At 39.3% G+C, this 11,128-nt stretch overlaps 1 protein-coding gene across 2 annotated transcripts; it reads left to right on the top strand.

Moving 5' to 3' along the window:
• The first annotated feature begins 546 nt into the window (after window positions 1–546).
• On the top strand, window positions 547–6,958 carry nts (neurotensin). 2 transcript variants are annotated; one of them, XM_017695362.1, is made up of 4 exons: window positions 547–806; window positions 1,776–1,837; window positions 5,079–5,279; window positions 6,613–6,958. In XM_017695362.1, the coding sequence occupies exons 1-4, from the start codon at window positions 746–748 to the stop codon at window positions 6,754–6,756; spliced, it is 468 nt and encodes a 155-aa protein (XP_017550851.1). In that variant the 5' UTR covers window positions 547–745; the 3' UTR covers window positions 6,757–6,958. The 2 variants fall into 2 exon arrangements, with proteins under 2 accessions (XP_017550851.1, XP_017550766.1); XM_017695277.1 differs by having other exon boundaries at window positions 5,076–5,279.
• The last annotated feature ends 4,170 nt before the right edge of the window (window positions 6,959–11,128 follow it).

Below are 11,128 nucleotides of genomic sequence, written 5' to 3'. Positions count from 1 at the left end.
TTTTTGAAAAAAAAGCTCATTTGTAAAATGCTTTTGATATTGCTTTTGATAACTACAACTTCTAAGAGCTAAAAATTCCTATCACATGGAATTAGGGCTGCTGCAGTAGGTATTTCATCCTAGCCAGTCATATTTTATATCAGGGTGCGTTATATTATAGCAACCCGCTTGTGAAATATTCATGTCCCCTGTTTACCACCTTCAGAAAGAACTAATGCAAATAGCACACCCAGTATGTTACTTTCATTCCTTTCATCACTGCTCCTTTAGTGACGAATCACAAACTCACTTCAGTGTTTCAACCCCAAAAAAGGAGAAATGCGTATCATGCGAGCGTATAGAAGTTTTGACGTCAGTCGCCAAAGTGGCCAAGCTGGTGTCACCTGATGTCGTCATGAGCTGGACGGGGAGCTGATGGAGAGATGAATAAACGGGGGAAGGATGTGGAGAGAGGAGGGGGGGAGGTGTAATGAAGCAGCCCCTGTGACATCACTCCAGTGCTTATATACTGGGGGAATGGAGCCCACCGATCCTGAGCAAGCTGAGAGAACACGCAGCACTCAGGCTGGATAAGAAACCAGGAGCAAAGTGCCTGCTGGACCACTTCTCTCCCAACTCATCTCCATTTCTCTCTCTCTCCTTCATTCTATTTCACTCTCTCCAATCTTTCTCTCCCTCCTTGACCTTTAACCTTATGGACTCGGGCCTGGCCTAAAGCTGTGAAGTCTGCAGGATTGTCAGCAAGATGCAGGTGCAGTTGACATTCGTGGTGCTCCTCTGTTTGATCTGCAATGGACTGAGCTCAGGTAGGAACACCAGTCGCTGCACAGGCAGTCCTGGGCTGTTTCAGAGACTGCATTTCTGTAGGTGTTGTGTTTTGTATCACACTTCATTCTATTTATCTAGGAATCCTTTTGTAATTCCTAACAAAGTTACTGATAAAGACAGAGTAGGACAAAACTCAACATGGTGCGTGGGGTGTGCAGGACCACCGATAAGATCCACTGATTTAGGTCATAGCAAGGTTTTATTTATAAATATACTATGGTTTTATAAAACAATAAATAAATAAAACATGCTGGATATTACCCACCAGTTCTAGGTAGTTGTTGATTAATTTATCAAAAAGCAAGAAGAGCAAAACATTATATTGCATTTTATGTACATTCTATTCAGTGTGGTGTGAATTACATGTGCATGTTTAGGGAAAACATTCAAATGTATTTTCTTTCACTTAATGCTTCCTATAATTTATCTTTATCAAACAGATCATCTGTGTCATAATGTTCAGTCTGCATCTGCAGACTTGCTCAAAGAGAAAGGGAGAGAGAGAGTGAGAGAAAGAACTACACTGACAGTTTTATTGAACAGTGTCCTGATAAAATGAGTCCACACTGCATTTCGCCTGAAAAACAGCATGAAAAAATAAAGATCACATACGTTTAGATGGAAAAGATGTAAGTGAAGATCTGTAATCTGTAATTAAGTGCAAATGAAATCAGAGAAATGATGTAGAATCTGTCTTTTTGACTGAAAAATATGACTTGCATCTGCTTATTGAGCATGGCCAGCTCAGCTGAATTCACAGCACATTTATTTGACTTGCACTGAGTGCAGAGAGAATTTATTGTATATATTTTGGGTCTAAACTGAAAATATTTCATACATGATCACTGGGTGGGTCTTTACCATTCACCTGATTCACCTGTGCTCATTTAGTTTTACCTGTAGTCTGTTGTTCTGTAAGTTTATTTATGGCTGTGATTTATTTCCAGATCTTGATGAGGGGAAGGATGCAATGGAAGAGGAGATGCTGAGCAGCCTCTTCAACTCAGAGGTACAGTTATGGTTTCTCTGCACCTGTTTTCTTCACTTTCAGTTCCGGCTAGTTCACTTAAAAAACATTTAAATGTTCGATGATATGAAGTGAGTTCTCAGAAGTACAAAGAGTTCAGGTGTAGGACAGCTGTTAACAGTGAAAGTGAGTATAAAGCTGGCTTAGTAATCAGCAGGAAATCTTTTATCTATTGATTTGCCCTTTAACAGAAGGACACACAAGCCAACCTTTCTGTAGGCCACCATGACTTTCATCTGTCTCTGTAAGGTTTGTCAGATAGGGTTTTTTTTAAACTTCAGAGCCAGAAAAGCTTCTAAATATTGGAAAGTTGTGATACTATTAATAAAGAGTTAAACAGAGCTAATTTTGTGATTTTTTTTTTGTGTATTATAGTTGATTGTCTGTTAAATGAAAATAGTATGAGAGTATTTTGCCAAGGAATAAGACATAATCAGTGTGCTAGACTTTTACATTCCTCCATTCCCCACAATAAAAGTAATAGCCCACTGTCACATCATAGATAATTCAAATGAATTGAAAGCGTAATCTTCACTTACCAGTTTTCCGGATCGCTTCAACAGTGAAAGGCACTACTAAATAGCGTACATCACTTCATTGATCGGCTTACTCATGGTTTACCACAGATTACTAGCCTATGTCACAACGCCTAGACTTTCAATGACACCTGCAGATTCAAAAAGATTGCTGTAGTGCTGCAATACGCAGTCAATGGTACTTAAGCCAAGGGCAGCGCAATCAAACTGTAATGAAAAACAGAGCTTTATGATCCATTGCTGAGCAAAGTGACATGCCTTTGGCTGCGATCATACAGCTGCTGGGTGCTGGTCCACTGAGCAGCGTTTTACAATAACAGTTGCAGGTGGAGATTGTGATGGACAGCCCTAGCATTACGGTGCTTAACAGCAATTGCAGTACTTTCTACACAAATTTGCCTAACTGACACAAATTGTTCAAAAAGCAGAGGTAGGTTGGATGTGTGTGATTACACTGAATCTAATTAAGAACATACTTAGAGGATTTAGATAAAGTACACTTTGTTAAAGGAATAGTCTCTGTTTTCAGCATGTGCAGCGTATGATTGATTGCCATGAGCAATCATTTTAATGCATTTCTCTGCACAAAACTCATTGACTTAAAACCTTCCCACTTGTTCCAGCATCTGTCCACTGGCCTCTGTTATTGGCTTCAATTTAAGGGTTCTTTCTAAAACCTTTACATCATGTGGTGGTTCTTTAAACTTCTTTAAACATTCTTCCCACTCTCCTTTCTAAAAATGGTTCTCCAAAGCAAATGGTTTGCTTCAGGGATCCCCAGACTGTCCACTGCTGTGAAGAACCAACCACTGAAGGGTTTTAGGAAACCAAACGTGGTTCACATTTAAGCGTATACAAGGAAATGCATGTCCATGGTAACTGACTACACTGACAAATGCAGTAGTTTAGGATTAAACTGAAAAATGCTGGAATATTTTAACCCGACCAGTTCCAGATTAATTAAATGCCGGAGATCAGGCTAACAGGTCTGTGGTCTACCAGCCATCCTGTATGGGAGAGTGGGAAACACAGTGATACTTCCCCATCCTTCATCCTTCAGCTGGAGACAAAGCCATCTGTCATGCTGAACAAATCCCCCTCTCTCAGTCCTACTGCTGAATGGAGTTTTGTTCTCTGTGAGTTTTAAACCAAGCTAATTGGATAGAAGAGGAAGTCGTAAGATATTTTAATTTCCATCATGTTTCTTCTTATCATCCGAGAGCACTTTATTATTCGAGCTCGCTCCACTCAGTCAGCGGCACTAAATTGGATTTCTAGACCTCAAGCCAAGCTTAGATGAAGTTAGGCTGCTCCTGCAAACGTCATAAATCACTCGCAGCTTAACATGAGGTAGTGAAGGCAGGGAAATGCGTTTAATCCAGTGTGAGTGAATTTTAACCACAATAATCATTTGTTAAAGTAATTACGATTTAACAGTCGATCACTGTTTTAGTTTTCTCAGGTGCTTAAACACTTTTGTCCACTCAGAAGCCATATATTCAGAACAGTTAACAGAGAACACTGTGAAAAGGCAATGTGGAACCTATACCAGTGATACATTTCAGTGCAACATACTGTATAACCTCCCCACAAAGAAATGCAAGAGATTTAATTCTAAGTATTTGTAGAGAAACATATTTACTACTTTTTTTCAAGAGTGGAGCGGCAGTGATGGAGGGCCTGCATGTATCGGTAGAAATATAAACTGTGGATTAACCAGAAGGCCTCAGTGAAATTGTGCAATGAAATTCAGAAAGAAGACACATTCCTGACAACCTCAATAGGAAAGTCAGACATTGTATAAATCTATTACATATCACTCTATCAACAAATACCAGCATCCTGCTCTCTGGACTCCTGTTTGTCATCATTTGGCACAATGTTGCTTTCCACTATTCTCCTCTTTTTCAGTGAGTATGAAAAAAGCAAAAAGCAAAAACAAATATTTCTGAATATCTCAGGTGGATTTTTTATTCCCCCCCCGGCTGGGTGACCGGGGTCCTCTCTGTGTGGAGTTTGCATGTTCTCCCCGTGTCTGCGTGGGTTTCCTCCGGGTTCTCCGGTTTCCTCCCGCAGTCCAAAGACATACAGTCAGGTTGATTGGACATGCTAAATTGCCCCTAGGTGTGAGTGTGTGAGTGTCTGTCTGTGTCTGTGTGTCTGCCCTGCGATGGACTGGCGGCCCATCCAGGGTGTATCCTGCCTTCCGCCCGAAGACTGCTGGGATAGGCTCCAGCACCCCCCGCGACCCTGACGGAGAAGCGGCTTAGAAAATGGATGGATGGATGGATGGATTTTTTATTTTTGTTTTTTGATGGATGAGGATGTGCTGTAAATTGCCTTGAGCCAGATATCTGTAGTATCTCTGGTAGAATTGATCACATGTTTCACAATGTCAGTAGGTATGTGTGTCATTTTTATATAATGACATTTGTCTAAAGGTTGATGACCTGATGGCAACTGATTATTAGCAATTGTGTTTATAACTATGAAAGTATTTTCTTTACGTTTTGTTTTGCACAGTTAGCCTATGAACTGGTCTTTCTGTGAGATCTGTGTTAACTGTTCTGTTAAATGTTAAATTAGCAATCAAGAAAAGCTGTAATATGTAGAAAGCAGTCTACTGCTGTGTTGGGTTGCAGTGCATGTGAAGCTCTGATTTCTGTTTGCGTGTCTTGGTAAAGCAGAGTAGACACAGCGCCCCCATGTGGCCGCTGCCCCTGCTGAACATGTGCAGGATGCTGGGGAGCATCAGCGACCTGGACCAGGACTGGAACACTGAAGGGATTCAAACAGCCTATGAGCAAAGACTGACCACTGCCCTTAGCCAGACACTGCAGGACCTGTACAACCTCCAAACTCTCTGCAGAGTACTGCACCCCAGAGAGGTGAGAGAGAGAGAGAGAGAGAGAGAGAGAGAGAGAGAGAGAGAGAGAGAGAGAGAGAGAGAGAGAGAGAGAGAGACAGACATACAGACAGACAGACAGGCAGAAAAACAAGTGAAGAAAAAGAGCATCTGTAACAGAAAGAGAGATATTGAAAGGGGGAGAAAGAGAATGAGAGAGAGAAAGAGTGAACATTAGAGAGAGGGAAAAAGAGAAATCACTCTCCCTCTCTATCTTTCACTCTCTTTCCTCTCTCTTCTTCTCTCTCTGTCACTGTCACTGTGAGAGGTGGGAACGTGTGTCTGAGTGAGCAAGAGAGAAAGAGAGAGAGAGAGCGAGAGAGAGCGAGAGAGAGAGAGAGAGAGAGAGAGAGAGAGAGAGAGAGAGAGAGAGAGATACACACACTCAAGTTTGAATTCCTCTTCCTTAAGAAATACTTTCCAAAAAAGAAAAGCATTACTGGCAGACATTAAAAGCAGTTTTCCTCCTTCCAAATGAATGTAAAGGCTTAGAATTAGAAACAGAAACTAAACAGGTTTTAGTTGTCAAGTAAGTTTAGTAGCCAATGTAATTGCTGGTTATAATAAATGTTATTTAGTAATAACTTTTAAAGCGTGTATTAAAATGTCATGAACGTAATATTAACAAATAACGTCATGCACCCCCCCCCCCGCCTCCACCCCCCTCATTGAATGAAATGCTCAGTTAGCTCAGAAACTCTCCCAATGCAACTTTTCACTCATAAGTACAGAAGGAAAATACAATATAAATTCCTATTCATCTAGACTTTAATGCATTTTAATGTAATCAAGTGATAATGACTCATTCCTATTGGTCTATGCCTCTTGAAATGATCACACAATGTAAAAGACAGCTGGCATTCTCAAGCAGTGTAAGATGTAAAAAATTGAGTTTGATATAATACATATCATTTTCAGACTTTCCAATATCTTCAAACTTTGTTACTACTAAGACCTAAATACATGGTCTCTCTCACACACACACACACACACACACTGATACTCTGGTGAGGTAGTCTTTACACATATTTTAACAGCATCAAACACCAGGCAGTACAGACCCCCCCCAATTCTAACTCAAATCCTCAGCCTGTTTAATAAGTCCACATTCTTCTACACGCATAGCCCACTCAAGAGCTCTTCAGAGCAGCTCTGTGCTGATGAGCAATCAGAACACACCACACTGCATTAACTCCATCCACCTTTACACACCTGCCTTATTACCACACACACCAAGCACTCGCATGTCTCACTGACGTTTATGAAGGAGAAGGCTGGTATTTCATTCTTCCTCTCCACTCTGTGTCTTCTTTCAGCTCCACTTTGACGAAGAATACTTCGAACTGGATCAGAACAGTGAGAACCCACTGAAAAGAAAATCTCCATACATTCTAAAGAGGCAGCTCCACACCAACAAAGCAAGAAGGCCGTATATTCTGAAACGAAGCTCATTTTACTGATCCCTGTATCCACCACCAAAAAGACGGTTTACATTCTGTGAATATGTGGCAAATTTCACAGTAGATCTAGATCTGAACAGTAATAGGTCGTTTCTGTTTTCTCTTGGTTTGCTTTAGCACTTTGTCCCTCCACATATCTGTCCCATGTTATCTTTTGCCAAGGGACAGTCTATGTAAATAAAATCAGCAAGCAAATACTGTATGTTTCTTTGAAAGATTATTATATTTGTCCAATGTATATTTATTTTTCTTCTGATGGAATTAAATGACACATCTTTCAACTATTTAAGACATGCACATCATTATTTGTAAGTAATCATTTTATATATTATAATAATTGCCTTTTTCACATTGTTTTTTCTTGAGGGTCACAGATAATGAAATCCATTCTAAACTTTAGTTGTGTGAACCGATGGATTATTTCTTATCTGTATAAAGAAGTTCAGTGGTGAGGTCCGCTGAGGCGCCAGAAGACTGTACTAAACACGGCGCATTAGGAGAATTTAAGCTTCTTTAAGACCAAAACATCTGCGAGATCTGGAGTGGAGCATCCTCACACTCAATATTAATAACACTGCAGAAATTCAAAGTCCAAGAAAGTCCAAGATGCAACAAGATGTTCTTAAAGAGCATGAAATATTAAAATGAACATCAAATAATATGAAAGATTAATCTGATTTTTGACTCAGAGTAAGATGCCAAATTCCTCAGGTTGATTAATGTACACACCTAAAAAAGATGCTTCTACAACGTTTTTTGTTAGTAAAGAAAATGGTACTGTGTGCAACCATTAACACTCTAAGAACCCTGTGCATGATTGAAAGCTTCATGAAAAGGCTCTTCAGATTGATGGAGAACATGAACATGTTTTATATGGTTCTCAGAAAGAACCTTTTTGACCAAAAAGGGTTCTTCTATAGGTGCAGACTTGACATCAACCTGTAGAACAATTTCACCATGCAAAGAATGCACAGGGTTTTTTGAGTATTCATGGTTCTATGTGGAACCTTTTTCTTTACTAAAGAACCCTTGCGGAATGAACATTTTAAGAGTGACTAAAGATAAAGATCTTCTGAGCTTTTGTAGAAAAAACACTGAAAGGTTCTTTCTGGAACCAAAATTATGTGAAGGTTCATTGAACGTTGAAAAAGGTGTATATATCTATATACCATCTCCTGATGCTGAAAAATGAATGAATTGTACTTCATTACAAAAAAACGATATATATATTATAGCCAGGTAATATATAACATATAGTGTTTTCATTGATTCACACTTGATTTCAGAATGTGTCTTCCTGATTTAAATACTCCCTAGTTGAGGCTCCTAAAAAGGCACTATAACTTACAGCAGCGATTACGGCCAGAATAATTAGTAAGCGCAGATTATCATTTTTGTTGACTGACTTAAGAAAATCTCGTTTAGGACTGAATTTCAATCCACATCATACAAAGCTTTTCACTGTAATTATAACATTTCTAAAGGTGACACAGTTCATTAGCTATTTACACTGATAATAAAAAGCTATCAATATGTTTGAAGATCAGTAATCGGACACACTCCACCAACTGTTTGTGCCGACCGTCCTCTAATTACTGCAATGGTCAGATAGAGCACTCTTTTCATTTCTTTAATGAACTACTGCTAGTTACACAGCAAAGTAATTAGAATGGAGAAGAAAAACACCTAAAATATAACTGATATTCTCATGAGACCACAGGCATTTAATAGTATAGGCCTATAATAAGATTAACATGAAATGCACATTCACCTTAACTTTGATTCAGCAAACAAAGCATTTCTAAAACACACCCAAGAAATAAAGTTTATTTTCTCTTGCAGGCCAGAAGATGGCAATAGAGAAACACAAGAGGAGGAGAACTAGAACAGTGCTGTAAGATGTGGACTCCTACACACACAGAGGTGATACGGCTCTTTTTCACACATTTTAATTTTACAAGCTGGACAAAACCATAATAGTAGGTGTACCTTACATGAATATCTACATACAGAACACAATAAAGGTGCCAAAAAGGGCTGTTTGCTTGATACCATGGAAGAAGCACTTTGGTTTTCTCAGATCCTTTCAAGGGTTCTTTGAGGGTCATTTTTGTAAACAAGACATGTCAAAACTGCCATTAAGCACAATTTGTTAAATTTTTAGCATCAGGGAAAAGGCAGAAAACAAAGTAATTACAAAGAAGCTTCAAGAAATAACACTTTTTTCAGTGTTTAGTGTGTCCACTCTTTGCCTTTATTATAGCTTTCACTCTTTTCAGAAGACTTACTTTCAGTTTTTCCAAGAAATCTGCAGGGATATTTTTCCCCAACTCCAAAGTTCAGTCCTAGAAGTTGATTCTATTTTCCACTTCTCATAATCCAAATAATCTCAAACACATTCAGTGATGCTGAGGTCTGGATGGCACGGTCAGTTAATTGTTCTGTGAACAACAGCAACTTCTTTGTATTTCCTTTCCTCAGTAATGGCTTCTTGACAGCTGCACATCCTTTCAGACTCACAGGATTGTCCTCAAAGTGGACAGATGGTCAGAAAGACATGGATTTTTTCAGATCTGAAACAAGAGCAGAGCTCAAAGATGAGCATGTCTTGCAGGATTGTTAGAAGCCTGTGTTCTCAGTATCTTCCTTTTTGCAACTTTTTCTCATATTTTCCTTTGGCTTCCTTCTTTGTTATGCAAGTAAATTTTCATATATCTAATTTCCTCAGAAATGTCTCCTGAAAATAAATAACATGTATTTAACGGCTGTTTGATGTTGACTGTAGATTGAAGAAATGAAGAATGACCTCTGAGTTTTGTACAGAACAGTGTATAAAAACTGTATAAACACACACACACACACACACACACACACACACACACACACACACACACACACACACACACACACACACACAAACACTCAATCAAATGGCATCTGTTAGAGACCGTAAAGAAATTCTACATCTGCATTATGATTAAGCAAACTGCTAACTAAGCACTGCCAATTCATTGAGAACAGAGCATTTTATAAAGTGATTTTTATTTTTAAATTGAGCTTAATTGACGAACTGAGACAGCATGACTTATCTTTAAAGGGTATTTGGATTTAGCCATGTCCCTGGCTGCTTAGACTGTTCATTCTATCAGTGAGGCTCAGTTAATGAAACATTTCCCAGTTTTTTCTCAGTAATGGCTCCTATTTTGCACTTAAAAAAGTTTTTTTTCCCCTTCATATTGTCTCATTAAATTTACATTACTCTCCCTTCAGACTAGAATTTTCTCAGTTGCTCTCCTGCAAAAGTCCTCGCTTGGCTCACATATAAGAAAAAAATATAACATATTTATATCATATAACATAATAAAAAAAGTCAACTGTTTCCCATGGAAAAGGACATGGACGAGTGCCAGGGAAGTGGTAGTCCTCCCCAGCATCATCTGTTGTGTCCACGCTAGCACTCCATAATTGTTTTGGCCATGATCCAGTGCTGAGACCTCTGTTTATTTTAGCTCAAATTTTTGGATGGCACTACAGATTGACAGTTTAAGTTAGCTGCAGGGCTCCTCCACATTCCATGCCTCGTACTAAATGAAAGTCATCGCCTTCATCTTGGGCAGGGCAGCGTATCGTCCTGCAGCCGGTCAGATCAAGATAATTGCTTGTGAAGGAATGAGATTAGTTCTCTTTGTAAGAAATCTGATTGTATGAATTGGATGATGGTATAACAAGCATGACCTTGTCCTATGACAGCACAGTAAATAATTAGGGCCTGAGTATGGGCAGTGGTGGCCAATCAGAGAGGGGAGAGAGGCGATGAAGTGACATCCGATCACAGGATAGAGATCTAATTCAACCTACTGTCTGCTGTCAATGAAGCAAATTGCACAGACCTTCCCTGCAGCAAAGATATGCACTCTTGTAGCACAAATCTCTCTCTCTCTCTCTCTCTCTCTCTCTCTCTCTCTCTCTCTCTCTCTCTCTCACACACACACACACACACACACACACAACCTACAGTGTAACTGTAAGGAAGCAGATACCTCTAACCACAGACTAGTTAGACATATCTTTATCCTAATCACATATTGCTCACTCTCCTGTAGACAGATATCCTCCCAGGTGAGTTAACTGCATGAGATAAACAAAATACACACGCTTTATGGACACGCAGATGGACGTCTAAATAATCATGCAAAAATTCCTTCAACAGCGCTGAACACCTGACACACATCTGCCACAGTGCCACGTGAATTACACATTTGCAGAGACGTCCTGTACAAACATAATGTTTTACGTGTGGAGTATTTAGGGTTACAATGAGTAAAATTGAAAAAAAAAAAAAAAAGTCAGCCCAATTACATTGATTAGATAT

The sequence above is a fragment of the Pygocentrus nattereri genome, chromosome 7 (assembly GCF_015220715.1).
Source record: "Pygocentrus nattereri isolate fPygNat1 chromosome 7, fPygNat1.pri, whole genome shotgun sequence".
NCBI classification, from domain to species: Eukaryota; Metazoa; Chordata; class Actinopteri; order Characiformes; family Serrasalmidae; genus Pygocentrus; species Pygocentrus nattereri.
This window is presented reverse-complemented; position numbering and strand designations above follow the sequence as displayed.

Bases quoted from the DNA above. Each gene is read 5' to 3' on its own strand.
- nts (XM_017695277.1), top strand. From the start codon at position 746: ATGCAGGTGCAGTTGACATTCGTGGTGCTCCTCTGTTTGATCTGCAAT. The intron at 807-1,775 runs GTAGGAACACCA...ATTTATTTCCAG, and splicing joins CTGCAATGGACTGAGCTCAG to ATCTTGATGAGGGGAAGGAT. The intron at 1,838-5,075 runs GTACAGTTATGG...GTCTTGGTAAAG, and splicing joins GCAGCCTCTTCAACTCAGAG to CAGAGTAGACACAGCGCCCC.